The 27,875-nt window shown below is 42.4% G+C and overlaps 1 protein-coding gene across 7 annotated transcripts in view; it reads left to right on the top strand.

Moving 5' to 3' along the window:
• The window catches only part of ARMC8 (armadillo repeat containing 8), a 103,772-nt gene extending 76,521 nt beyond the window's left edge, over nucleotides 1-27,251 (top strand). For 4 of the 7 annotated variants that reach the window (XM_043474304.1, XM_043474306.1, XM_043474300.1 and 1 more), the window contains 8 exons: nucleotides 251-333; nucleotides 645-726; nucleotides 4,391-4,477; nucleotides 6,762-6,854; nucleotides 9,183-9,332; nucleotides 10,740-10,835; nucleotides 14,945-15,040; nucleotides 19,248-20,780. In XM_043474304.1, the coding sequence (XP_043330239.1) occupies nucleotides 251-333; nucleotides 645-726; nucleotides 4,391-4,477; nucleotides 6,762-6,854; nucleotides 9,183-9,332; nucleotides 10,740-10,835; nucleotides 14,945-15,040; nucleotides 19,248-19,481 (921 nt within the window). In that variant the 3' untranslated portion in view covers nucleotides 19,482-20,780. Of the gene's footprint in view, nucleotides 1-250; nucleotides 334-644; nucleotides 727-4,390; nucleotides 4,478-6,761; nucleotides 6,855-9,182; nucleotides 9,333-10,739; nucleotides 10,836-14,944; nucleotides 15,041-19,247; nucleotides 20,781-24,718 lie in introns of those variants that run through there. The other 3 variants (XM_043474307.1, XM_043474301.1, XM_043474303.1) reach the window with 2 other exon arrangements.
• Nucleotides 27,252-27,875: the final 624 nt, after the last annotated feature.

Raw genomic sequence — 27,875 nt, 5'->3', positions numbered from 1 at the left:
TGTCTTTAAAAATAAAGAAAACATAATCTGCCCCTTACGCCTACCATTCTGCCTGGCAGTTCCTTGGTGGGGTAGTCCCACCTTTCTGATCAGCTGTCTGCCCCCGCTGCAAAGTGATTGTTCCAGAGGCCAAAACTCTTGCTAAAAACAACATTAAACGTAAAATGGACATTAACATACTTGCATTTACAAGCGGTGAAATTTGTCATCTTCGTGTTGTTATTTATGCAGCATTAACCTTTTTCTCCAGATCATTGAGACTGAAAATATGATGGACCGAATTGTGACTGGCTTGTCTGAGTCTAGTGTCAAGGTGCGGTTAGCTGCCGTCAGGTATGAGCTTTAAATGGCCTGAATAAAAACCCTTTGCCATGTGTTTAACCTGTTTCCTTTCCGGACCTTCACCGAGTAAGCACAGAATCCAAATGTTACTTGACAGTATTCTCAGGTGAATCCATACAGTGTGTAACACTATTTAACAAAGAAGTTAGCTTGAAAAGCCCATGAAGTCCTGAAGTAGTTGAATTAACGATGTGTGTAGATAAACTTGAAATGTGTATTAGTAATTGTGGAATGCCCAGCAGTGTGTTTTAAAAGGAAAAGTTTTGGCTTCTTGTGAAGCTAATTTTGATTATTCTTTGTAGATGTTTGCACAGTTTATCTAGATCTGTGCAGCAGCTTCGAACCAGTTTCCAGGATCATGCTGTGTGGAAACCTTTAATGAAGGTAAGAAAACATCAAGTCCACACCTGTTCCTGCAGAGCCATTAGTGGGCGTGGTAGCTGACGGCTCTCCCTGATCTAGGAGTGTGTCTGATTTTTATGTTAAAGCGTTGTGAACATTTATCTCCTCAGATCTGATGTTCTAAGCCTCTTTAGAACATGCGGACTGTGTTTCTGAGGTCAGCATCTCATGTGTGACAAGGGAAGTAGGCAGCTGGCTTTCTTCCATTAAATAAAACTTCAGTTACTCATCTGATCTCCCTTTGTGACTAGTATTACACTTTAGACGTATATCCAGAGTCATCTTTGTGATTTTTAGTTATAAAAAAGAAAGGAATCAGCCATTTACAGATATAACCTGTTCTTAGTCTTTTGGCACTCCCTTAATATTTTTTAAAAGTTCTTATACTTCCTGCCTCTCCACTCCAGAAAGACTTCTTTGTTGAGAACTAAAGGTCTTTGCTTTGAGGGTACACACACAAAAAAGGATGGTTTAGGTCAAAGAATTATCTGAATTGAGACTTAGAATATGCATCAGGTTTCTGCTAATAATGTTATCTCTCATACATTACAGAACCACAGGTCACTGTGGTCTCAGTATCTTTTTTCTTTTTTTCTTAAAACAACTGTATACTTTGCGTTTGATCTGCGGATTTTTTTGGTCTAAGTTTTTGGCTTTTTGTTTTGCTTTTTAGCACCTACTGTGAAAGCCTCTGGGCACAGTAAGTCAACCAAAAATTTGTACTCCAGAGCTCTTGCCCTCAGCTTAAAGCCTCGGTTACAGTAGAGCCTTCTGTGTGGTAGACTTAGTCAGAATAGTTGGGGGAGGCTTCTGTCAGATTATAAAGTGACTTTGAAGGCAGAAGGAAGGCAGGAGGATTTCCTCGAGAGGAACAGCCTGAAGAGCAGGAGCATTACACATGGTGTGTGAGGGTGGTGGAGGGCGCACGGTGGGCACCAGCTGGAAGGGTAGGACCAGTGCTGTCCCCAGGAAAGGGGTTTTCCTGTTGCCACTCTTTCTTGTTCTTAGATTGCACCTTTTTTGTAGCAACTTAATCTTAGTTTATTGATTCTGTCCATTCAAGATTTTTTTTAAGTTCTTTCCTATTTCCCAAAATAACTTCCAGATATTTTCTCTGGAGCCATTTTCTGATTGCTTAGCTCAGTACCCCTCTATCATATGAATCAGAAATGGAGCAACATGTGGTTTCTGACTAGTTCTGCCTGGGCACAAGTTGGGTGAGCAGTCCAAAAGGATTTGTGCACTTGGGTACATGTGGGTGTAATTACCATCAAATTATTACTGTGTTGCACATTTAATGTGTAGTATTAAAAGCCTGAAAGTAAATGAGTGATTTATTTCAGGTACTTTTAGGTTTTTCTTAGTTCAGAGATTGCTTGCATGTCTATTGATTCTTTTCCTCCTTTTTCTTGTCTGTGTTTTTACGTGTTGATTAGCCAGCTATAGGAGAGTAGGCATTCAATTTTAACTAAAACTTTCATTTGTGGATTATTTTTTGTTCTTGTTTTGGTGAAATTCTGTTTGGTCATTGTTGGATGTCAGCCTCTAAATTTCATGTGTTATATCTGATACTGTACTGAGTAAATGCTTTCAAGAATTTCTTGAATTTTTCTAGCATCTCTTCTGTTTTATCATTTAGTGTTATCTAATTTGAGAATAAAACTTGGTAAAAGCACATGAATTTCTGTAAAACAAATAGTATTTTTTAAAATGAATCATAAAAGTAAAGCAACTTTGTAAAACTAGTAGTAACTATTTATTAATGGTTCTTTTTAAAAAAATACACATTTTGAAAGTCATTTTTTTTCTTAACAAGACACAGAATGTCCCCTCTTCCTAAAATACACTACCCTGCATTCATATTATTGTAAATTCCTGAACACATAGACCAGAAACAAAGCAACTTTTTAAAGCCTTGTTTGGTGCTCACTTATTTCAACCAATGATTCTAAGTAGTATAATTTTGGAAAATCATTATTTCTCTTAATTCATAAGCATTCTTTGAGTACCTACTTTGTGCAGTGCCTCTTAGGCCTGGATAAATTAAACTATAGATATTATTATAGATTATTCTTTCAAAACACTTTAGTTTGTAAGTAGGAAAGGAGAGTGCCAGGGAATTTGAGTAGTGGACGGTAATACGGGCCCTAAGAAAGGTCACAGACAGTAGCAGTGGATACTCAGGAAGATAGAATGACTTCTTTTTGAAAGGGTTTCAGGAAGGCTTCTGGAATAAGATGACCTTAAAGCATGGATAGAGATGTAGGAAGGACATGACAAGGGAAGGGAAGGGTGAACAGGGTCTTAGAGTAGATTATGGCGAACACAGAGATTGGCCAGCAAAGTACATGAGATTTGATCTTTATCACCCAGCTAACAATTCACAGGAGAGTTTAAAACACAGTGTTTTAGGAGAATTGCTTTGATTTTGTAATTCTTGCTTGTTCTTAACATGGGAACTTCAGACTTGATTTAGCTGCAGAGAGCAGATAATCATTTAACTCTCTGAATTTTTTTTTTTTAATGATCCATTTCCATTTTGTGTAACTAGAACTCCTAGGATTCCTTTTGGGGTCATAAGCCTGATCCTGGTCTGATTCCAGGTGCAAAGGATTTCTTTGAAGTGGTGCTTATGAAGCCTTCTCTCTTTGAATCTAGAAGGAAGGGGTTCTGATAATAGCTAATGGCAATTAACCTTTGTCATCATGCTGTGTTGTCTTCTCTGAGTTCAGCAAGAGTCCGTGATAGTTTGCTGTATAACTTGTATGAGTCTGATATGTGCCTGATAGCAATTATGGCAAGGGGTTACCTTTTTTAAACCTTACTTATGTATAGCCATTACTGTGTGATAGTTACTGCTCTAAAATCCTTTTATATATTAATTTTCATACAAATCCCTGAAGCAGACTCTGTTATTATCCCATTTTACAGGCAAGGAATTCATAAACTTATTAAGTAATTGAACTGAAATTTGCACTCAGGCATTCTGCGTTCTCATTTCCATGCTATGCCACTTCCCTTATTGTTCAGCAAATGACATTTAATCTTAAATATTCCCATCCAGGAAGTGTTGTTTTCTTCAACGTGAGGTCTCAGAGAGGTTAGGAAATGTGCTTAAGTTCACACGTCTGGTAACTGGAGAAGTGACGGTTGGAGCCAGGACTACGTGACTCCAGTCCTGAGGACCAGTCCTTCACCTTGCTCTTCCTGTGTCATAGTTTGATCCATCAACATTGCTGTTCAGACAGGTCCTTCCAAAAGCAATGGAAAGGTTCAGGCCCTCGGGCAGTTCTGTGGTTTCATAAGTGCCTGATGTGGTAGAATCAGTTGGGTTAACTTGCCTCATTGCAGTTCTCTGGCCTTCAAACTTTTTACATAGAGCACCCCATCCCTGACTCGTGTCTGTCTCCTTTTCCGTGTAGCGGTGAGCTGTAGTTCTCCAGCAAGACAGACCTGAGGGCCTCAGTCAGTCATGATGATAGCACTAGGCAAAGTCTCACTCAGTCAGTGTCAAGTGGATCTTTCCTCTCTCTCCAAGATGAGAAATCAGATTAAAAAATAAATTGTTTTTGTTCTCATTTATTCTAATGATCTCACCTGCATGATTGCAAACTATTAATAGTATCCTTTTTTTTTAATTCCGTAGGTGTTACAAAATGCACCAGATGAAATCCTAGTAGTAGCATCATCCATGCTATGTAATCTTCTTCTTGAATTTTCTCCAAGCAAAGAGGTTAGTGTTGATTTTCTCTTCCTAGATGACTTCTGCCCAGTATCGAGCTTAGTTAAATAATTTTCACAGTAGTTGACATTAAAATTTGAGGATTGGGGTTTAAAACTACTTCTGAATTGTTTGGATGTTGGATGTTGAGGGGGGATTAAATTAATTTTAAAATATAGTTGTCATTCCCTGTTATCCCTTCTCTGCCTGGCATATACAGTTTATTTTAAAGATATTATAGCTTATAGTCAATCTGAACTGTCTAAAATTGTAAATGTAGAAAATAATTACACAAGTCATAGACTATTTTCAAATTATATTTATTAAAGAATAAATTAAGACCCAAGTTTGTAAACCAAGATTACATACCATTGTAAGGGGATAACTGCTGGCACTGGAAAGTAAAATCTTTTTTTTTTTAAAGCTTTATTTTGAAAAGTAATCTTTTTAATGTTAATGGTACTTACTTAGGGAGGGTTTACACTTGGGATTTTTTCCCCCCTTATATGCATTTTATAAATTGTTTGTGCATGCATTGTTTTTATGGTAGAGACAATGGAAATAAAAAGTGGAAATCAGCTTTAATAAAGGGAAGAGGTTACCTGATAGAATTAGTTTTACAGTGTTGCAATATCTCTGGTCTGTCTAATCATGAACTAGGTTTGGACACCATCCGTTATTAAGTGCATTTAGTGTCCCATTTTGGTGAATTTCTTTCCTGCACTGTAATACTTCAAGCTTTGGACTGGTATTTAGGAAGACGTTAGTAATGAGGTGGCGGTTCAGAGACCATCATTCAGCAAGTAGAAATCTTAGGACAAAGTGGGAGAGACTGGTAGTTGTTCTGAAGGAAGGAGAGGCAGGATAGGACACCAGAGCGCCTGTCTCTGCTGAGGATGATGTGGTTGCAGTCAGTGTGACACTTTTAATCATCCTGAACAGCTACCTTCAGAATATTTAGGGTCTAGCTAGAAAGGAAGGTAGATGGGCTCTGGGGTAGAGTCATTAATATGATTGATTTTTTAGTATTAAAAATAAACTGGATTCTTAATTGGAAGGGAAGGAAATGGTATAAGCATTAATTGGGCTAGTTGACACAATTGGAATATGGACTATAGTTTCAATAAAGGTACTGTTTTACTGTCAGTTTCTTTGAATTTGGTAACTGTTCTATGGTTATCTAAGAGAATATCCTTGTTCTTAGGACATACTCATTGAGGTATTCAGGGTAAAGTGGCATGATGTTTTCATTCTACTTTTAAATGGTTCAGAAAAAGGATAAATAATGTGGATATGGGTGTATAGAATGTGAGATATAATGATAAAACAAATATGGCAACATGTTAAAGATAGGTGAGTCTGGGAAAAGAATATATGGAAGTTCCTTAAATTGGTCTTGCTACTTTATAAGTTTAAACTTATTTTAAAATAAAAAGTTTTTTAAAACTGTACAGTTTGTACTAGTAAAGTTTATCTTTCTTCAAAAATGTCATCTTGAAAGGCACTGACCTTTGTCTTAGTATGCAAGTCTGAATTGCTTAAGACATTTCTAGAACCCACTTCAAAAATAGACCTTTTAAGCATTCGTTGGTGATGGTAAATCAGTCCTCTAAGGTTTGAATTTTTTAGAAACTATCAAAACCTATTTTCAGCCAAGTATCATAAATAAAGCAAATTGCCAGACTAATACATGCTATTTTAGGTATCACATTTAATACCTAAGATATTTGGCTAAATATTTATACCTGTACTTGACTATAAAAGTACAAGACTATTTTGCTTGTATGATTGATAGGTAGTCCCGAAAGTAGTTTCAGAAGCTGAATTCTGCAGCACATTGATGAATAAGAGTAGCAGTTTGGAAGGAAGTTAGTTCTGTTCTAAACCAGCCATGTCACGTCATAGTCACAGTTTGTGGAGAACACTGGGACGCATGCTGCACAGAGCGGGGAGTGGCTGTCTCGGGAGCGTGGGGAGAGTGTGGGACTGGGTAACGGATCATAAGGGCAGGAGTGAATGTACACAGGAGTAGGATATCTCCTGAGTCTTTCAGGACTACAGGGGAAAAGACAACAGGCTTTACTTTGGCTTTTGGATCTGTGAGAGAGTCATTGTCCCTACACTTGCCCTTCTCAAAGTGATTTTTGTGGCCATCTAGCTCCCTGCCTTGTGAAGGTTGCTTGGAATTGGTAAGAGGAGGAAAGAAATCATAGGCAGAGTGCCAGGCTGTGTGTATTATATACACTTCATTTACAAACCTGACTTTAAAACTGTTTTTTCTCCTTTCCAATCACAGCCAATTTTAGAGTCAGGAGCTGTAGAACTACTTTGTGGACTAACCCAAAGTGAAAATCCTGCTTTACGAGTGAATGGAATTTGGGCTTTAATGGTATGTTTCACAAAGAGGAGAAAGCAGTTACTGAAGTTAAAACTGAAGAATGTGTTATTTGAAATGTCTGAAATTTTCTTTTTTAAAAATCTTAACTGTTTTGGCTCAGTTTTCTAAAGACTTGGGACCTAAAAGATTTCATTCACCTTTCAGATTCGAATATAAGCAAGTTGCTTGGCCACTGTGTTCCTTGGTTCTCCTATTTATTAAGAAAAGTAGAATTTTGGGGAAAAAGTTTTCCTCATCATGAACTCATTGATACCTGTGTAGAGCTACGTACTTTACAGGGTGGTTTTGTGTCTCCTTTAAAACGTCTTGGTGAAGTAAGCTAGAGAATACGTATTTTACAGATGATAAAACTAAGCACAGAGTGGTTGAACAACTTGCCCAAGGTAACAGAGTTAGGGTATACATGCTCGATAATTTCATAGCAGTTTCTAGTGAATAACTTGTAATAATCTGAATTCTAAAACTATGTAACTATGAAGCCAGAAAACCGTTTTTCCTTAAAAATTTTTTAAAATAAAATATTGAAATTGAAAGTAAAGCATAATTCTACATGAATTTTTTAAACATAATTATAGCAGTTATAATTCAATCCAGTATTCCAGAAACTAAGCTAAGAGTTTATACTTGCTATCTGTAATTTTTATTTTACATTGTATTGGTATAGATCCACCTTCAATTGGGAAAATGGAATTTAGAGGGTAAACGAATCATCTAAGGCCTCACAGCTAATACATGCTAGAAATGGGTTCTGGGCCTGTCCCCGGCCCGTGTTCATCCTCTGGTACTGTGCTGTGTCTGCTGTCTTTTCACCCAAATTTTGGAATGGAAATAATCATCTTTCAGGAAAGCACTGAGTGTATCAGATTCAATTATTTTTCTTCTTAACAGCTTTTGGACTTCTCTTTCTTGAAACTCTTTCCCAGGAATTTTTTTCCCCCTCACTTTGTACTCAACCTCCTTTTCAAGCTTTTCTCAGGAGACGTTCCCCCAAGTTTCATTTCCCAGTTCCCACTTTCCTTTACACTGTAGTTTCAGGGGCTCCATCTACTCTCATGGTTTCAGCTCCCCTCACAGAAGAGGTTGCTTTGGAATGTTCACATCCAGAAAGGATTGTTCCCTGTTTCCCAGGTCGTCACTTCAGTGGCTAATGGGACTTCATTTGAGGGCTCTGTAACAAGTACGGTTTTAATGCTGAAAACTAAACTTACCCCAGTCTTCAAATTCATATTAACTGTCTTATTCTCATCAATCTCCTTATTACCAGCTATTATGTTCTCGTTCACAGAATATAAAACCTTGGAATTCTCTTTGGCCTGGGTTTCTTGACACCGAACCCAGTACTCTTTTTGCTCTGACATGTTGCCTGTATTTGGAATTTCATCTTTCATATGTCTTAGATCCTTAATTTCAAAAAGTTCCTGGAGGGCAATAACTACATTATAGTAAGTCTGCAGTTTACAAGAGATTTTTAAACCAGAAGTTGATTTATGAATTATTTGGAATTTGCCTTTTTTTTTTTTTTTCCCCCTTCAGACATGTTGTTATAGTTTCACGTTAAGCTAGGGTAAGCTATAATATGTCCAGAAAGGAGAAAAAGGATCAAAATAGCTCCTGGTCATCTGGGGCTGCTGGTCTTGGGTACATCTCCACCCCCGAGAACCTCCTGCATGGTATGGCCAACCGTAACAGCACTAACAGAGAACTGTGAATGCAGTAGGTAGTTTGTGCCAGTAAAGTTAACAAAACCCAGTGTTTATTTTCATGCATAATAGAGGAGTAGCTTTAAGTCCTTCTCAAAGTACTTGTCACAGTATAGTTGTTAGAAGTCATTTTGTTATTGAAGTGCACAGAAAGCAACTTGATAGCCGGAAGGGTATTCTCGAAAATAATAACCAAGCTCATAGATACAGAGAACAGATTGGTGGTTCCAGAGGTGAGGCTGGGGATGGGAGAAATGGGTGAACTGTTGTTGTTGTTGTTGTTTTTGTACTTTAAATAAATTGAACTAAATAAATGAAATTTTAAAAATTAAAATAGTAGATTTTGTTATTTATTTGAGAAATCTTAAGACATGAAAATGCCATGTCAGAAAGTGGTTGTATTTCTCACTGAGGAGTATGTATAGGAGTGACAGTTAACTTTTCTCTTGACAGACAGAATTATATGTGATTAACAGGAATTAGAAAAATAATGTGGCTTATCCTTAAGGATGTTCTGCAGATTCTGTTTATACTTCGAAAATTATGAGAATTACTATTAAAATATAATTTAATAAAGCAAATGTAGACGTGATTCTTGAAACTTCTTTAATCTTTCCAGAATATGGCATTTCAGGCTGAACAAAAAATAAAAGCAGATATTTTGCGAAGCTTGAGTACTGAACAGCTCTTCAGGTTATTATCAGATTCAGACTTGAATGTGCTGATGAAGACATTGGGACTTCTTAGAAACCTACTCTCTACTCGCCCTGTAAGTAAAATCACCCCAGTTTCCAGATTAACTAGCCTGGCATATACATTACAGAGCACTGCCCTGACTCTCTGCTCCCATCAGCATCTGCCCAGAAGTTATGATCCAAGGATTGCCCCTTGCCAGAGAGGCCAGGAGTTGATATTTAGACCTGTCACCTTCCTAGGTATTCTGGAGCTGCTTCACCGTGTGGCTTCCAATCCTGCACTGCCTGTCCTGTCTCCCTCTTGGTCCTACGTGCTGGATGGGAGCCTGCCTTTGTTGCTTTATTCTGACTTGGTTTGCCGGCCAGAATGGGTTTTCTCATCTGCCTAAATCACTTATCTCTGGGGCCTGAGCTGCTGTCCCTTGAGAGACTCCCCAGTGCCATCTCCTTGCCCACATTGACTGGACTGACCTCTAGAGGTGTCAGCATAGAGAGCAGTGGGCATGTGTCAGAGCCGGAGAGGCTGAGCCTTGTTGTGGGGTCTTTCTTACTGTTCTCTATAATGTTCCCTAAGCAGCAGGGTCAGTGGCCTTCAGGCAAATAAAGAAACATGGGTGGTTCCCTTCGGTGTGCATCACTTGTGTCCTGAGTCCTTTCTGTACATTTGTGCCCCAAAAGAGCATTAGTAAATCTACACCATATTTTCCAGGTCCCTGGCTTCTCCCCCTCCCTCATCCATTTTTTAGCTTCTTTTCTATTTAGTATCTTTGGGCTCAAGAATCTTCAGTGATCGCAGTTCTATATTCTGTCAGGCCAAGTCTCTGCTATCTTCATCTCGAAGTCATCAACAGCAAAAAATTGAAGGCAAAATACAGCTTCACAACATAATACAGGCACACCTTGGAGATAGTGCTGGTTTTGGTTTCCAGACCACTGCAATAAAACAAGTCAGAAGAATTTTTTTTTGATTTCCCAGTGCATATAAAAGTTACATTTACACTGCACTACAGTCTGTTAAGCATGTAATAAGCATTATGTCTTAAGAAGAAAATATATTGTTAACATGCCCTAATTAAAAAATAATGCTGTTGGGAAAATGGCACCGATAGACTTGCTCCACATGGTTACCACAAACCTTCAATTTTTTTTTTTAATTAAAAAAAAAACCCCACAATATATCGGCAGCATGCAGTAAATTGACTTGAATTTGAGCAAACTCTGGGAGATAGTGGAGGACAGAGCAGCCTGGCATGCTGCAGTCCATGAGGTTGCAAAGAGTTGGACACAACTTGATGACTGAACAGCAACAACATACTTATAAACACGGTTCTGTGGCCTCTGGTCCTATACTCATGGTGTTCTCTTTGAAGCAGATGTGTAGTGCACTGTATTCTTTTAACTTTTGGAAGCCTTCTGTTCTTTCCTATTGTCTTTTTCTTTGTTCTCCAGATGGTAATTGTGGATTTCCCATTGTTTTGCAGCACATAGATAAAATAATGAGTACTCATGGAAAGCAAATTATGCAAGCCGTCACCCTTATTTTGGAAGGGGAGCATAACATTGAAGTCAAAGAGCAGGTATGTGTTCCCTTTTTTTTTTGAGGAATTTCTTTTGAGTGTGAGTACCAAGAGGAATAGTAGTTAGGAACCTCCTGAGTTACTCTGTTGCAAAAGACTGTGCTGAGTTCAGACATGCTATAGACATGGGAAGGGTCTGAAAGAAAAGACCCTCAACCACCCCTGAAACTCTTTTCAAGAATTCTTCCTCCTGGAATGGAAGAAGACATAACCAGAGTCTATAGTTTTACCTTCTGTGTCATGCACTGTACATACTGTCTGTCTCTGTGGGGGATGGACACCTCTGACCATCTTAGAGTGAATCCTTTTCCCAGGATTCACATTTCTAGCCCTCCATATCACTATGCTCTGAACCAAATTCCTGCAACTTCCTGAGTAAAACCCCTTATGCTGGAGACATCTTTTATTTCCCTACTCTCATACATCCCTCTTCCTTATTTCTATCCCATACCCCTTCTTCCTGTTGTGTTTCAATAGGGCAAGTTTAGGATAGACATGAAAATACAGAGGCTGTATGTTCATTAGGGAACAGTTTGGGAATTACTTTTCTCTAGTTCCTGCAGTTTATTACAAGAATTTTAACATAGTATATATGACATTTTGTCATATAAGAAAAAGTCACCTGCACACATATTTTTAACACAAGATCTGAGATAATGGTAGTGTTCAACTTTCTGACTTAAATGTTGGCTCTGTGGGCATGGTCGTTTCACAGTTCATTGAGCTGTACACTTACACGTGTGGGAGAAACTTGCCCAAGGTCGTCTGCGGAGAGTTGGACCCAAAGTCTGACTGCAGGGCCTACTTCCTTACCCTCTGTGTTCCCGAGTTAAAGCAAGTCACCAGGCTTCAGAAGAGCAGTCCAGGAGGCAAGAGTAGTAGGACCTGGGAGCCTTGTTGGAATTTGTGAGCAAAAAAGGTGATAGATTTGACAAAGTGATTTTACACAGACATTTTTGGTGATTCTTATTCAAATTCAGTAATGAACAACTATGTTTTTTGATGAACAAAAATTGAACACAGAAAAACTATGATCTTGTAGGCATCACTAAAGTTAGGGTAGATGAGATTTGTTTCTAGAACACAATAAAGAAGACACAGTGTTCAAAATAAACTATTCTACATGGAGAGCATAGAAATTTGTCTATAAAGACAGTTCACCTAGATAGAATTTCACTAACTTGAAAAGCTAAGCAAGGTAGAAAGGTGAGGCAAGATTCAGATGGGGGTAAAAGAAAAGACCAACAACAATAAGGTGTTTCGGCAGAATCCAGTGATACCCACTCACACAGGTTTGGGTAATGGGAAGTGTGGGTGACTATGGGGAGGCTTAAACTGTCTGCTTTTTAGCTAGAAGTTTAATTCTTCTCAAAAGAATCAAAGATACATTCTCTTTTTCTATTTTATTGAGGTATCAGTTCAGTAGCTCAGTCATGTCCAACTCTTTGCAACCCCATGAATCACAGCATGCCAGGCCTCCTGTCCATCACCAACTCCCGGAGTTTACTCAGACTCATGTCCATCGAGTCGGTGATGCCATCCAGCCATCTCACTCCCTGTCGTCCCCTTCTCCTCCTGCCCCCGATCCGTCCCAGCATCAGGGTCTTTTCCAATGAGTCAGCTCTTCGCATGAGGTGGCCAAAGTATTGGAGTTTCAGCTTCAGCATCAGTCCTTCCAGTGTATATTGATATATAATAAGGTACATATATTTAAAGCATACAATGTGATAAGTTGACATATGTCTCTGCCATGAAACAATCACTGTGATCATGATAGTGAACATATCTATCTGTCCTTAAAACAGGAATACAAAATATGTTCCATTCTAACCACTTCTATTCAGCATCATACTAAAACTGCATTATCCATTTCAGGGGTTTAGCACACTGTTTCTGCAAAGGGCAAGGTAAATATTTTAAGTTTGCAGGCTATACAGTCTCTGTAGCAACTTCTGATCTCGGAAGCTAAGCAGGGTTGGGCCTGGTTAGTACTTGGGTGGGAGACCGCCTGGGAATACCGGCTGCTGTAGGCTTAGTCTACGGCCATACCACCCTGAACACGCCCAATCTCGTCTGTAGCAACTTCTTAACTGCGGTGTTGTAACCTGGAATCAGGCATAAACAATATGTAAGCAAGTAGATGTGGCTGTCTTCCAGTAAAACTTTATTTACCAAAACAGGTATTGGGTTGGGTTGTATTCAGCCCACAGGCCATAATTTGCCAATTATTACTCTGTATCATTGATTTCCAGTTGTTCACATGAAAACATGTATGTTTGTGTGTGTTGCTTTTATCTCTGCTCCCTAGCTTATGTATTAAATTGGCTTGGCCCAAGAACTAATTAGTTCTCTTTAAGATTTGGTGTCTTGTCTCCATCAGAATACTCACAGTAGGAGTGTGTGGGCTTGAGAGCAGAACTATAGCTCACTCTGCCATGCTGGACCAGCCTGAGGATGCGTGGGTGTATTCTAACCTGCAAGAAGGGGAATCACTTGCCTGTCTTGCTGGCCTAGTCTATTCTGAGGGCTGTTTCCTGAAATCCTCCCTTTTATCCCTTGTCCTAGTAGGTAAGAGAGAGGTAGTTCTTCCCTAGGTGAGTCTAAATTCTTGTCCACAGAGTCCAGTCCTGTTTTTCCCCTTTGCTGTCTCCTCAGTCCTGAAAAATTCAAGGGTGTTGTGCATGTCAAGACTTCTGACAGGCTCACCATGTACCAGGTCACTGAAATCTGACATCTTCCTCAGGTCATCTCTCTCCTACTTGTGGGCCATATCAGAGTCTCCTCACTATGATCTAAGCACCCTGGAATAAGAGTCCCCCAGGGCCTTGGATCATAAATGGTCCGTTTTCTGTTTGCTGTATCCTAGGGACAACCTCAGTCCTCACTCCTTAACAATCTAATCACTGTGGTGTTGTTAACCCAGGAAAAATAAGACCATATACCCTTTAAGATATCTGAGGGTTTGGGCCATAGGAAGAAAACATCCTCCTCAATTAGCTATAACCTGTAAGCTTAACTAACTAAAGTCTAGCAAAGAAAAAGGTTAAAATTGGAGAAAATATATCTGAATTCAGACCCCATCCCCACATCTGGTCACTTTTCTCTGAGTGATTCCTTACTGTGCTCATGGACTTGGCGTCGCTTCCTTCCCCGGCCCTCCCCTGCCCTCGTGTCATCACAGATAGACTTAGTGCTTTCTCAGTCCTGTTTTCACCTCAGTTGCACCACAGTGAAATGTAACCGTGTGTTTGCCTTTGGAGTTGGGGCTGTGTCCTGTTCCTAAGTCAGCCTGTTGCCCAGTGGAGTGGGCCGAGTTCAGGCACATTACAGGTGCTCAGCCAGTGTTTGTGGAATTGCTGGGGCTGGCACTGGCTCAGTACCACCTTTACCTTAATCCCTGCCACCTGCTGGTCTGGCTGTGAGGCTGTAACAGCTGACAAGAGCAGGCCCTTCTTCCAGTACCAGGGTGGGCAGTGTCCTCAAGAGTGCCAGCTGGCACAGGCCCCCTCCACCCTCCACGTTAGGCCAACCCGCTCCTGCTCACACTTTGCTTCCCTTTCTGTTCCTCCGGTAGGATTCCAAAAAGTCAAGAGGTCCTCATCTCATGAGGCTAGTGGACAGGGTCAGGCCTTTATCCAGAAGGTCATGGGCTTGGAAACAAGTGGCATCTGAAAGGAGGGGTAGAGGGAGTTATAACACTTACAAAGCTTCTACCCAAGAGACTGCCGCTTTGAAGAAACCTTGTGGGTTAGTACCCTAAGAGTGCCTCTTAAAAAATGAAATTTTCAAGAAAATAATAATCAATTACATTTTCCCTTTGATTTATGTGATAACATTACCATGGCTGCCTTTGCCTAACAGTGATGGCTTATGCCCAGAAAGAAGCCTCTGAAACATTTGGGTTCTCATCTACCTAAGGCAGACTTTTCTTAGGTGTGGTTACTTTTTTGGGCAGTGTCTTTAGGGGATGAGAAATCAGGGCATTTAGAGGGGAACGTGTGATTATCAGGAACGTGTACTGCAGGTGGGAAATTGCCCAGGTTCTTGAAAGAGCTTGAGTCTGGGGACTTCAGAACTTTCCTGACCTCCCGCCCTTTGTTCTTTTCCAGACACTGTGCATCTTAGCCAACATAGCAGATGGGACAACGGCAAAAGAACTTATTATGACCAATGATGACATCCTACAGAAAATTAAGTATTATATGGTAGGCCTTTGTCCCTTGCATGACTCTAAACTAGCTGCACATTAGAAGGTGAGGATGGGTAGTGCTGCTAGCTCAAAACAAATTGTGCAGAAATTAAACAAAGAACATACTCCTCTGTAACCAATTCCAGAAATCCTCTTCCATCCTGAAAAATGAAACACCATCAAGCCCTTGAGGCTTGCACCACTGGGCAGGGTTCCCACTCGTCACCCCTTTTTTCACCCTGTCATCTGATTGCACCCTTCTTACACAGTGAAGAACTTGGGCCCTTGGCCTTCTCTCAGTGCCCCTAATCCTGTCTTCCATCTCAAAGCTTCAATCCTGTGCAGATGAACCCTCTAGTTTCTGGTACCTCTGGCTCTTGTTCTTTGACCAGTTTGCTTTCAATTATAATCTGCTACCTACTTGTAGACACCTCAGCTATGTACTGCCAAAGCCTTACCCGGGATCTTGTCATCACCAGAAACTGCCCCTTGCCAAAATCTGGAAGTTAGACATGCTTCCTCTCTTTATTCTGTCAGTGTCCCCTAGAGAAACCCTAACTGTGGATGAACCTGTCTTCTCTTTGCCTGCCTGGCAGAGTTAACAACCATACAGAAAGGCACAAAACCAGACGGACTGGTTTCTTGTTAAATTCACACCTACGTGTGCACTCTGCACTGCTTGGTGTCCCCCTCTGCTTCTCCAGCACGCTGGGGCCTCCATTCTCCACAAGAATGGGCTCTTAGACCTTCTCATTCTTTTGACCTCACCTCCTCTCTCCCTCATCACTCCTGGGGGTGACTTCACCTTTTGTTTTATGAAGGAAATAGAAGCCAAAGTCCTTCAGTGGTTCCCTATTGCACCTTGAATAAAATCCATCCTCCCCCCACCTTTTGCTGTCTGTGAAGACCTACATGACCTGGCTCATCTGTGCCCCCAGCTCCTTTCTTTCCCCTCATACCTTTGTTCACTAGTGTGGCCTCTTTTTGTTCTTCAGAGAGGCCATGCATGTTCTTTCCTGCCTCAGGACTGCCCCATCACACATGCCCGCCCCTCCGCCTGGAGCATTCTTCTCCCCATTCCTTCATGGGGTGCCTTCTCACCTGTTGGATCTTAGTTCAGCTGACACTTCCTCCTGGACTCTTGTCTGCACAGGTTATTCTTTGTTACTGCATTCTGTTCCCTTCAGAGCATGTAGCTCAATTATCACCCCTTACAGTTGTTTGTTAGTGAACCTACTGAGCATAAGCTTCACGAGGGCAAGGATTGTGTCAGTTCTGTGTACAGTTGTATATCTATCACCTTGTACAGTGCCTAGCCTTTATGCTTGGTAAGTGTTTGATGGAGAAGTACAACTTCAACCAGGGACTCCACCACCTTTCCAATACCAGATCCACGTAGGATCGCCGTAAAGGTTTCTCTGGACTTCCCACGCCCATCAAGGACACCTGTCTCTCTGCTGCTGTTCAGAGCCAGACTTCTCAAGAGCATCTTCTGAATGTGCTCCCTCCTTCCTCACCTCTAAATTCACTCTCTAGTCCTCTTCCTCTGGCCTCCACCCCCATTGCTCAACTCAAGCTGTTCTGGTTAACGTCACCACTGACTCCATGATGCCAAGTCCAACGCTAGTTTTCTTTCCTCATCTTAGCTCACTCACAGCAGATTTCAACTCAGCTGGCTGTTTCCTCCTCCTGGAAACCTTCTTTTCCCCTGGCTTCCATGACATTATGCCTCCCTTCTTAACCCTGGACCCTCTTCTCTTCTCTTCCTCATATGGTCCTGAGATTGGCGGTTCAGTACCTCTGTTGCATGGTGGAGGGAGCTTGCAAAGACTGTTGTTTTGCCTCTTTCCTCACGAGATTCTGATTTAATAGTTCTGGGGTGTAGCCTGGGCATCAGTGTTTTTTTAAAGTCCCCCAAGTAGTTCTTACGTTTAACCAGAGTTGAGAACCACTGGTTTAGGGAACTTCATCCACTCCCATGGCTTTTACTGTCATCTCTATTCTTTGTTTGGTTTCTGGGCCCCAGTTCAGTAGTCAGTTCTGATAGGCTAGTCATTATAGTTTTTACGTTATAGTTTTTACACTGTCATTATAGTGTTGTAGTCATTACAGTATTTACATTGATACCAAGCAATGCAAAACACAACAGCATGGCCTTCAAAAGCCCTGACAAGAAGCTACTCTGATGGTGTCTACAGTTTTACAAATGCTGGTTCTTTTCTTCATGAGGGGAGCAAGATCCAAGGGCCACATGGGGGGTACACCTCTAGCCTAGACCTCTCTTCGGAGCTCCAAACTCACATATCCTCCTGCCTCCTCCACATCTCCATGTGGCTGTCTGAGGCCTCTTGACATTGATGCTTAAAAATCAGTTCTTAAGTATCTCCCCTAAACCTGAATTTCCCCATCCTGACCTTTTCTGTCTCAGTATAGTGGCTCTGCCATCTATGCTGTTGCTCACATCTAGGAGTCAATCTTGATTTCTCCAGCTCCTTCACCCCATTAATCCTGTTTGTCAGTAGGTCCTGTTACCCTTCCCCAAGACCAATCTGTATGCTATTGACTTTTTTCTGTCACCACAACCCTCACCCTAGTTCAGGCCATAGCCTCTCGTGCCCTATTGACCATAATAGCCTCCTAGACACCTCTGCACTATCATTCCAATCCCTTCAGCCTGGATGATCTTCTAAAAATGTAAATCAGATGTGGTGCCCTCCACTGCTTAAATCCTTCGGGGCTTCCTGTCAACTCAGTGAAATCCATCCTTACTCTGGCCTACAGGGACCCAAAGTTAGCCATGTCTGCTTCTCCACATTTTACTCTGCTTTTCCTTCTCAATATGCACAGCTTTACAATTTCTTCTTACTGCAAACCCTTTCAGGAACTTTCCCTTCTTCTTGGCACCTCTTGATCTTTGTATACCTGGCACCTTCCTATTTTTTATTCTTCCTCTGCAAAAGTATTGCCTCCTTTAAAGAGATCTTTTCTGTATGTTTCACTTAAAATTAGTGAAAACTTCACCCTTCAGTTTTCTCTATCAAGCAATTTGTTTTCTCAAAAAAAATTCACTGAGTGAATGCTGGATGTAATACTTAGTGTTGCAATATAAATAAGTTTGTTTATTCAACAAATATTCATTCATGGCCTGATGCTGGGAGTAGATGATGCATTTTGTTCTGTTTTGTCTTAATGGAGCCTAAACTGGACAGCTCTGTAAAAGCCTTGGCAGGTAGGAGGGAAAAAGAATCACCAGCCATAGAATTCTGATGAAGGGAACCACGTCCTTCGTCTCTGCTTAGTTCAGATACAGTTTTACATGGCAAGAAGAGTCTGTCCCGGCCTTCAAGAAACTGTTGAGCATATATTGTGTCATGGTATTTCCCAGATATGCATGAGTTATTTAAATGTAGTGAGAACTTTATTTTTTTAATTGGCCAATTGAAAAATCATCTGTATGAACTTCCCTGGCAGTCCAGGGAAGGACTCCATGTGTCCACTGTAGGGTGCAGATTTGACCTCCGGCCAGGGAACTAACATCCCACATGCCACATGGTGCAGCCAAAAAATCATCTGTAAAGATGTTTAGGGTCCTCTTTCATTTAAGAAAAAGCACCCTATGTGGATAAATAATAACTTCAGCAAAAATGGTTGTACTTTCAGTACATGAAGAGAAATAAATGAGAGTGTGTTTTAGAAGAATAAGGAGCCTCCTTAAGAATAGTAGAAACTCAGTCAAGTTTTTTATGCTGTTCCTAGAGAAACAGGAGCAATTTGAATCAGATAATCAGTAGCCAAAGGGATAAATATTAGGTGCACATCCATCTAGTTTATTTTCCCTGAACGCTTCCTGATGTAGACAGAGAATAGTCAAAAGCATAGACTTGTCCTAGGCCAGTGTTCCTGTGTGTATGGGTTGAGTTTTGCAGACTGCACCTGTGGCCCTTGAGGTGTTTTGTTTGGCCAGCCAGAGGGTCTCTAAAATTTGAGTGTGGAGTCCTGGCAAGCCTTCACTCCCTGGTGTACCAGATTTCCCACCACTCTCTGTTGTCTTTAGCCCAACCTGTTCACCCATTAGCACTAACTTTGTACCCCTCAAGACATTTGGATTTGAGGCCCCTGCTTCAGACTTTTAGGCTATTGGAATAGCCTGTGGTATGACACAAAAAATTACCTCAAATGAGAGTACCTCCTTTTTTTTTTTTTTCTGTTTCTGCATCAAATAGGGTCATTCACATGTCAAATTGCAGCTTGCCGCTATGTTTTGTATATCAAACCTCGTATGGAATGAAGAGGAAGGTAAGAGATTGGTGAGATTTGTTCTGAAAAAAATTATGGAGAGGAAGGTGTCAAACAGGGACAGCATCAGCTGCTCCAAAATCCTGGGTAGAGGCACCACTCATTGGGCCCTAAGCACCCAACAAAGTCTCCTAGGTATGAATGAGAATCTGCTGGCTTAGCTAACATTGAGCCCCCACCTTGGAGTCAGCACTGTTCCAGAGTACTGAGCGTGGGGATTGGAGGAGACCCTAGAGAAGTGACAGCCCTTGCCCTTGAGACAGCTGAGGAGGAGGATGGTGAGATGCACTTGAAGAAGATGAGAGGTGAGAGTGGGCGGGAGGGTTGACCCTTCACTGTGTGCAGGGGAAGCACATCGAAGGACCACATGCAGGTAAGCTTAATGGAGAAGAGGGTGGCTGGTGAGAAGGGAGAACTATACTGTGCCTGGTGAGGCGACCAGTGTGTGAGGAAGCCTCTATAGCACTCTGCCTTGACTGTGCATCAGAATCACCCAGAGATTTTTGCATCAGCCAATTAAATCAGAATCTCTGGGAGTGGGCTCCAGGCATAAGTGGGTTTTTAAAATTCCCCATGTGATTCCAATGAACAGCCAAGGTAGCGAGGAGTGCAGTGGGCCTGTGTTGGATTGGCTGCATGAGCATCACCTGAGGGACTTGGTGAAATGCAGGTTTCTGGGCACCACCCCTGGAGATTCTGGTTCACCGAGTCTCAGGGAGGTCAGTGCATGAGAGTCACTGTGGGCTCCTCAGTGAGGAGAGAATCTGGAGGAATTACACTTTGCAGTGGGTCCAGAACAAAGCAGAAAGAGGAGCTGGATTCAGTGTGCAGGCCAACAGACCACATGCCAGCCCAGGTGCCAGGGAAACAAGCTGCCCTCAAGGAGGTCCTAATCTAGTTGGAAGACAGGACAAAGCAGTGTGGAGTTGGAGCTGCCATGGTCTGAGAGGCAGCAGGAAGTGCTGGGAAATCAGAGGAGAGTGGGAGGGAATAGAGAGGGGTGGGAAACGAGACTGGTTTGAAGTAGGAAGAGCCTGGCTAAGTCTGTCCAGAAAAAAAGTGATGAAGATGAGGCCTGATGACAGGGCCTTGTGCCCAGCTGAAGACTCTGACCTTGACCCTGTGGTCTGTGGAGAAACTGATCCAGCAGCAGAACCCAGGGAGGAGGGTCCAAGAGGCCAGTTGACCAGTTAGAACACTGTTGGAGAATCCCAGCACGAGGAGATTGGGTTACACTGGGGGGAGCCAGTTTGAGGGGGATGGAGGGGGCAAGAATACTGGTAAGGCTCCAGACTGTTGGCTGTACATTAAAAAGAGCAATGGCCTGGGTAATGTTCCCAGTAACCTGCTAGCTTTCATCTCTCAGGCTCACAAGAACGCCAGGATAAATTACGAGACATGGGCATCGTAGATATTCTACACAAACTGAGTCAGTCATCAGATTCAAACCTTTGTGACAAGTGAGTATCAAAGTTAAAGGTCCTTGCTTTGAGGTATGTTGAATTCTTTGATAAAAAAGTTTAAATTGCTTAGTAAGCCACAGGATCAAACTCAAAAGTCTTTTAGATTCTTGGCTTCCCTTTTTAGTAATCTGTGAGCCAACTGTGTGACATCTGAGTAAGAGATAAACCAATAATTGGCAGATTATTAAAGATTTTCATCTCACTATGAATGAATGTGAGCCTGGGCCACCGTAATGGGAATCTGGAAAGGATCCTGAGGCCATTCCCTTTCAGTCTCTTGATCCTTAGAATAGAAATGCATGTGGTTTTTTGGAGAGCAGAAATGAGGGCTAGTTATAAAAGCATTCATTAGCTCAGAACCTCACTAAGTGCCTGCCTTGTGCCAGCCCAGCCTGGCTGCTGGAGGTGCAGCTGTGACCATTAGGGAGTCCCTGTCCTTAGTGAGCTCACCATTTACTAGAGGAGGTGAGAGTCACAGTCTGAGACCCCTCTAACCTTTAGATAGCCAAGAATGTTTTTCCTGGCTGTGAACACTTCTTATAATACAGCCTTCACTTTCCAGCTCACTTTCATCCTGCAGACTCTTGAGCAGGTCTCAGAGTGCTCCGTGGTCTGGCCCTGCCTTCCTCATGCTCCCCTGTCCCCATGTCTACTCTGTGCTCCAGTCACACGTGCCCTCTTAGAGGATCACATCTTCATGTGTTTACACATTCTGTTCCACCAGATTTGCCATCCCAGTCCTCCCTCCTCTGACTTCCCATTTCAACAAGTACTGTTTTTTTTAATACTGACCTCTGCCAGGCATTGCTTCAGCCCTCAAAGATACAAGGGTGAATAAAATTGATGAAGGCCTTGCCCTCATGGAACTTACGTTCTAGTACAGAAGACAGACAGTAAGCAAGTGAATATGTAATGTGATCACAGATAATGAGAGGTACTGAAGGTATAACCAAGATGAGGGGATGGAAAGTAAGAAAGTTTCTTGTCATATAGATTAGTCAGTAAAAGCCTCTCTAAGGATGTGACATTTGATCTAAGACCTGGGTGAAATAAGAGGGTCTGTCCAGCAGATGTTTAGAAGAATAGTATTCCAGACTAGGGGACAGTGGGTTCAAGGTCCTGAGGCAGGAATAAGCTTGAGCATTCAAGAAACAGCAAGAAGACCAGTGGGACTGGGGAAAAATAAATGGGCGGGAGAGTGAGAGGAAGTGGATGCAGGGAGGCAGTAAGAGCCTTGTAGGCTGTAGTGTGAACTTTGGCTTTTATGCAGAGTTTAATAGGAGGTCATGGAGGGTTTTGAATGGAAGAGACAGTATCTGATGTGAATTTTTAGAAGCTGGTTCTGGTAACTCTGTGGAGAATGGTTCGCAGTAGAGCAGGAATGGAAGCAGGGAGACCAGTCAAGGCTGTTGCAGCTGTGTTAGGTGAGAAGGGAGAGGGGTAGTGGTGGGAGTATTGAGAAGTGGTTGGATTCAAGATTTAATATAAAGGCAGAGCCAACAGATTTGCTCATGGATTTGATGTAGGATGTTAAAGAGAGGAAAGGAAAAATGCCTAGAGTTTTAGCCTGAGCAACTGAATAGAGGTCTACCAAGATGATCATTTGCCAAGATGCCAAGAAGAACAGAAGAGAAGGATAATCAAGTCTTGGAGAATCAAGAGTTGTCATTTGGTGTGACAGCTTTTGGATGCTATTAGCTGTCCATGGGACTCAGAGGAGAGGGGCTGAAGATATGAATTGGGATGGTATATCTACCATGGAGCTGCCTGAATCACCTAGGGAGAATAAACAAGAGGAGAGAAGACAGAAGGGCTAAGGACAATGGACTGGAATACCCCACCTCCACCCCAGCACTTAGAAGACAATGAAAAACAGCAAAAGGTCAGAAAGAACAACCACTGGAAGAGGCAGAGACCTGCGCACATAGGTGTCCTGAAAGCAAAGGCAGAGAATGCCTGGACAGTGACCATCCGTCCTTCAAATCAGGTTGTCACCTCTGTGGAAAAGTCTTGCTGGATCCATTCTCCACCCTGGCCCCCAGACTTTGCTAGGGACCCCTCTGTGCTCCCGTAGCGCCGAGAGAACACACCAAACTGTGTCACGGATGTCAGCTTGCTCATCTGCTCCAGGGAAGGGAAGAGGCACTTGTGTAACGGCTCCTCGAGTAAACGGCTGGGCCAGATGGAGCACACAGAGCCAGGCTCCTGCCTCCCTGAAGCTTGCTCTCCAGGGGGTTAAAGAAGACAGATCCCCAGGCTGCTGCTCAGACGAGTGTGCCATCGAAGGCACATTGAAGTCAGGGCGGCGCATGCTGAAGGCGGGATTTGAGCTCCACCTTGAGAGCGGGAACCTCTGCCTCCACAGCAGCAGTAACAGACTCTGTCAGCCCATCTCTTCTGGCCAAGAGCCAGGCTGTTCCCAGGGTTTTTTCTTGTGTTTGTTCAGAAATTAAAATAGTTCTGCTTAAAACCCTCTCTGGAACGACCTGAAAAGAGACCTCACCAGTATGAAGTGGGGTAGGTTTAAGCTCTGGCCTAACATTACTTAGACCAATCTAGTATTGTTGCCCAAAATCTGCGTGGCGCATACGTTGTCAACATTTCTTAAACCCCATGAAAAGAATCAAGGTCCAAGCTACTCTACCTCAGTCCATTTAAGGAAAGGTGACCTTGCCTTAAAGCCATCCATTGGAAAGACTCCTTAGATAGTAATAGGTAGCAGAAAGATCATGAGGGCATAGTCTCTGAGGTCCAATATAATCAAACATAGCCAAACCCTTAGAAAGATCCACAAGGAGTCTGATTTGGTAGTTTTAAAGAGTAATGCAGAATTTTGATCAAGACCCTCACGTAGACATTCCCACCATGGCACAGTCTATGACCTAACAGCAACATCTCTAAGGTCCTTTCTGTCTTCAAGGCTGTGTGACCTTTAGACTTTCAGACACTTAACAGATGTGCAGCTATTGCCAACTAGATCTGTCCACCCCAGGCTCAGAGGGCCTCGGTTTGTGAAGTTATGGCCAATGAGAAGTAGCCTGTGGCATTATTCAGAAACTGTTTCCTACGAAAACGACCTCATAGAACCCAACTCGCTTATAACCTGGAACGGTTTCTGTGGAGCTTTCTATTCTAATGGATTGGACTGCTTGCAACAGTCATCTTTATAGAGTCTTAAATAATTACAGGAGTATCCCTGAGCTGACCTCTTTTAAGACTATGGATTGTATCCATTACTAAACCAAAGAAACTGCTTGAGTCCCGCTTATTGCATGCCGTGTCTGCTTTGGTATACAGCTAATAGTAACAGAAAATCTTAGCCTTTTCTTCCCATAACTTTGAAGGGGAAAGAGACCATTGCTAAAACCTTCCACAGTTGCAGCCTTGACCAAGTGCATGATGGGAGAGTAAAGGAGGCCTTCTCAGTGCCAGCTCAAAGGAAGGCACTTCTGCAAGGATCAGGACAGGTTAAGGCATGGCCTACGTTACAGAGTTTCCTCTTCAACTAACTACCTTCCCCAATCACCATAACAACCCACATCAGTCAGTGTCGTGGACAGGATAAAATCATAACCTCCCTACTTCAGTTTTGAGCCATGCGACAGCCTCATCCCCTGAGCTCTTGGCCCCTCCCACGCACTTTCTAATCAGCACCTCCTCACCCCTGCCTGGGTCAGGTTTGATAAAGGAGAACTATAGAATGTCTGAGTTGCAGCAGCTGTAAGGACAAGACGCAGGACCACAGGAAGGGGATGTAGCCAGCATGAGTTTGCTGTGTGTGCTGACCACAGATCTTTGTCCCTTATATAGTAGGCATTCCGCTGGGCTCACCCCAGTTCCCTTGGGGGAACCTATTTTTTTACTTTCCCAGCTGCCATCTTTGAGCCTTGATTACACTTCTGAGATGATGGCTAACAGAAACTCTGTGATTCCAGGGCAAAGACAGCGCTGCAGCAGTACCTGGCGTGATGAGAACACCCGGGGCACCTGCGGGCATCCCACATCCTTGTTAAAGGAAGTACAGGAACTAGCCTCATTTGATTCCTTCTATTTGCACAAGTCACCTTGGACTGCAGGGAGCTGTTTTGCAAAAGCAATTTGGTAGGCTTAGATCTCAAATTCATCTTGAGAACATTTTTTTTTGAGGTAGTAATTTTCTCAGAGGACTATTGTGTTTTGTTTTGTTTCTTTCTGAGCTACCTGGACTCTTTATTAGAACAATCAATTATTTTCCTTTGGACCTACAGTTTTTTGCCTATGCTGCAGCCACTTTGTGAGTGAGAATGGATGTGTGTGTCTGTGTGTGTGAGCACGCATGTGTGGACGAAGGTAAGAATGAATGAATATGTGTGTGTGTGAGGGATACCTCAGAGTTTTCTTTTCTTATTTTGTGTGAAAATCTCTTTTCTACAGATTTTCCAGGGTTTAAGCATTGCTTGCTGTATAAAAAAAAAAAAAAATTTACTGAATTATATACAGTTTGAATGAAATGTTATTTTAAAAACAAAACAATTGTTAAGTGTTCCATAAAGGTTATGTTGAATTTTGGTCAGATAAATATTTGTAAGTAAAAAATATATGCATTTCTGAACCTCAACTTACATAGATTTTCTTTATAAAAAAACAAAAAACGAAAAAAAAAGAAAAAAAATTTAAAAGAAAAAGAAAAGGTTGGCTATAGTTGGCCTGAGTAACAGGCATGACATATGGTGCTGTGCAAAATAGTAAGCTAGCATCTTACTGCCGTCAATATCAGCAGGTACAGAGCCTCTTTTCAGCCTAATTCAATAAGCTCTCAGGCTTCCAAGTCAGATGGACAGGTTGGAGTGGAGTGAGGCGACAAATACAGACATCAAAGGGAAATGTAACTACTGATAGTGGAAACCCAGCCATGACTGGTGGACTACACTTGGCAGGAGCTGGGCACCAGGAGCCTCCCAGCTGCCCTAAGCCCCGTCACTGGTGTAGCCGTAGATGGCAGGATTTAGATCCAGTCGTGGAAACTTGTGCTCCAGCTGAAGTAGGTCACCACTTCCTGGAAACAAAGTCCAATCACCTTGTGCTTCCTGAAACAGCATATATCACTGTGAAACTAAGGAACGTCCTGCAGACGCATCTGTAGGAAGCAGCAGAACAGAAAAGCCGCTTTCTCTCGGCTGTACTCAGCAACTTCTATACACTTGTCACTCAGGACTGCTATCCAGTGAGCTTTTGTAAAGCGAGATGGAAATTTTAGTAAATGACGTGGCTAAGATCTTTTCCTGCATGAAGCCCAAAGCACTGAAGTTTGAGAGAAGGGAAGGGGGTCCCCTTGGGAGGACTGAAGATGACAGCTTTTTCCAGTCAGGACTGCTTTGCCCTTTGGCAGCCCTTAGCTTGGTACCTGCTCCTACTTCTGGGTCAGCTTCAAGGTGAACTCAACATGATTACTCCTGACTGTTTGAAGGTACAACCAACCTTCCTTTTCCCTTGGCTATAAGAAGTTCAGAGGCATCGTGGCCAGGAAGCAGGGTCTGTGCTCAGAAGCTTGCCCTGAGTGTGTGCACCCGATGGGCTCCCAAGCCCGCCTGCCAGTCCTGACGGAGCTGCCGGCGGTGCAGCCACTCCATCACCAACCTGCTCCTTCCTTGGAAGATTTAAATATGTTTGATTGCAAATGAATGTTTTTAAAATGTATTTAACGCCATTTTTTTTTTTCTGTTCTCAACATGACCACCCAAGATTCAAACACAGAGATTTCCAAGTTGTATTTTTTCTTTCAGAACATTACTGATTTACAAATCTGTCCCAACAGGGACTTGGGTTTTGTGCAACCATCAGAGTGCTAATGTGCAGAAGCCAGTTTAAAGAAAATGGAGTGTTCTGGGGATAAAAGCCTTATTTAGGCCCACTCACTGACATTTCTAGTACTGAGAAAATATCCTTGGTTGGCATTTGTAACACAAAACACTATAGAGTTGGTATTTTTGAGTACCAGGTAAATATAAATAAACCAATAATGAATTGCTGAGACAATCTTGAACCCAGATAGCATTAGAAAGCTGAAAGTCCAATGAAATGACACTTTGACACTTAAACTCTGTGGATAAATCTTGCCTGTGGCTATAAACAGATGGTCAGAGGAAAAGTGCTTTATGATAATTAACTTTTCTGATTTGAATGAAGGAAAATGTATTTATTAAAACAAAGCTGTTTGCTGCTTTATGCAGATGCAGTGGGGGGAATGGAACGTGGGCTTGTGTCTCCACCCAAGTTCTTAACTAAGCTTCTCGCTCTCTCTAATACTGCATTCTGTTTCTCCTTTTGTGCCCTGATTGTAACCCAAAATTTATGAACTAGAAAAGAATGTCCAATTTAATAAGTTGCATTTTTTTTCTTAAGCACTTTATGCAGAACAAACCATGTTCTTCTGGTAGTGTTTGGATAATATGATTTTAACACATGCTAATAAAAGCCAAGAAAAAAGCATGGCAACTTCTAAAAAGGAGTCTGTTTTCCAAATATCTAGAACAATAGGAAACCTTAGAAGATGATGTGGACTGGCTTTCAAAACCTGGGATTCTTGATGAGTGAGAGGCTGGGAAGTGACTGCATTTCAGAGCTAGGACTAGTGCCCTAGGGTAACTGTGGCTTCCGGGAGCCTTTGCAGCCATCTGTGGCCCCCTTTCCTGCTTACAGGTGGCCACTCCCAGGGCTCCCCCTCCATCCTCTCCTCTTCTCTTTCTGTATGCCCCTCCCCGCCACCACCCACTGGACTCAAGCCCGGAGCTTAGCAGATGACCACCTGCACAGACGCTCTGCATTTCCGGCGCGCCACCTCCTTCCCCTCCTCCCCCGTGTCTGAAACATAGGGACACACCACCTGTCTCTTGGCCTCACTAGAATCTGAGAGAAAGCCAAGGATGCTTGCCCTAGAGCGTGAGGGGGAGATGGTGAGGTGGTTGGTGGGGGAGGCAGTTCCCCTGCCACAGGGGGAGCTTGGAGGTGAGGCTTGGGAAAGCAGGGACTGACCCCTGATCCTGCTGGAGAGCTGACAGAGAAGTCCCGGGACCTTGCCACCTGGGGTGGGGCTAGTGCTGCCCCCGTCCTGCC

Source organism: Cervus canadensis, chromosome 7 (genome assembly GCF_019320065.1).
Source record: "Cervus canadensis isolate Bull #8, Minnesota chromosome 7, ASM1932006v1, whole genome shotgun sequence".
Lineage (NCBI taxonomy): Eukaryota > Metazoa > Chordata > Mammalia > Artiodactyla > Cervidae > Cervus > Cervus canadensis.
Note: the sequence above shows the minus strand (reverse complement) of the source record. Positions and strands in the feature narration are given on the sequence as shown.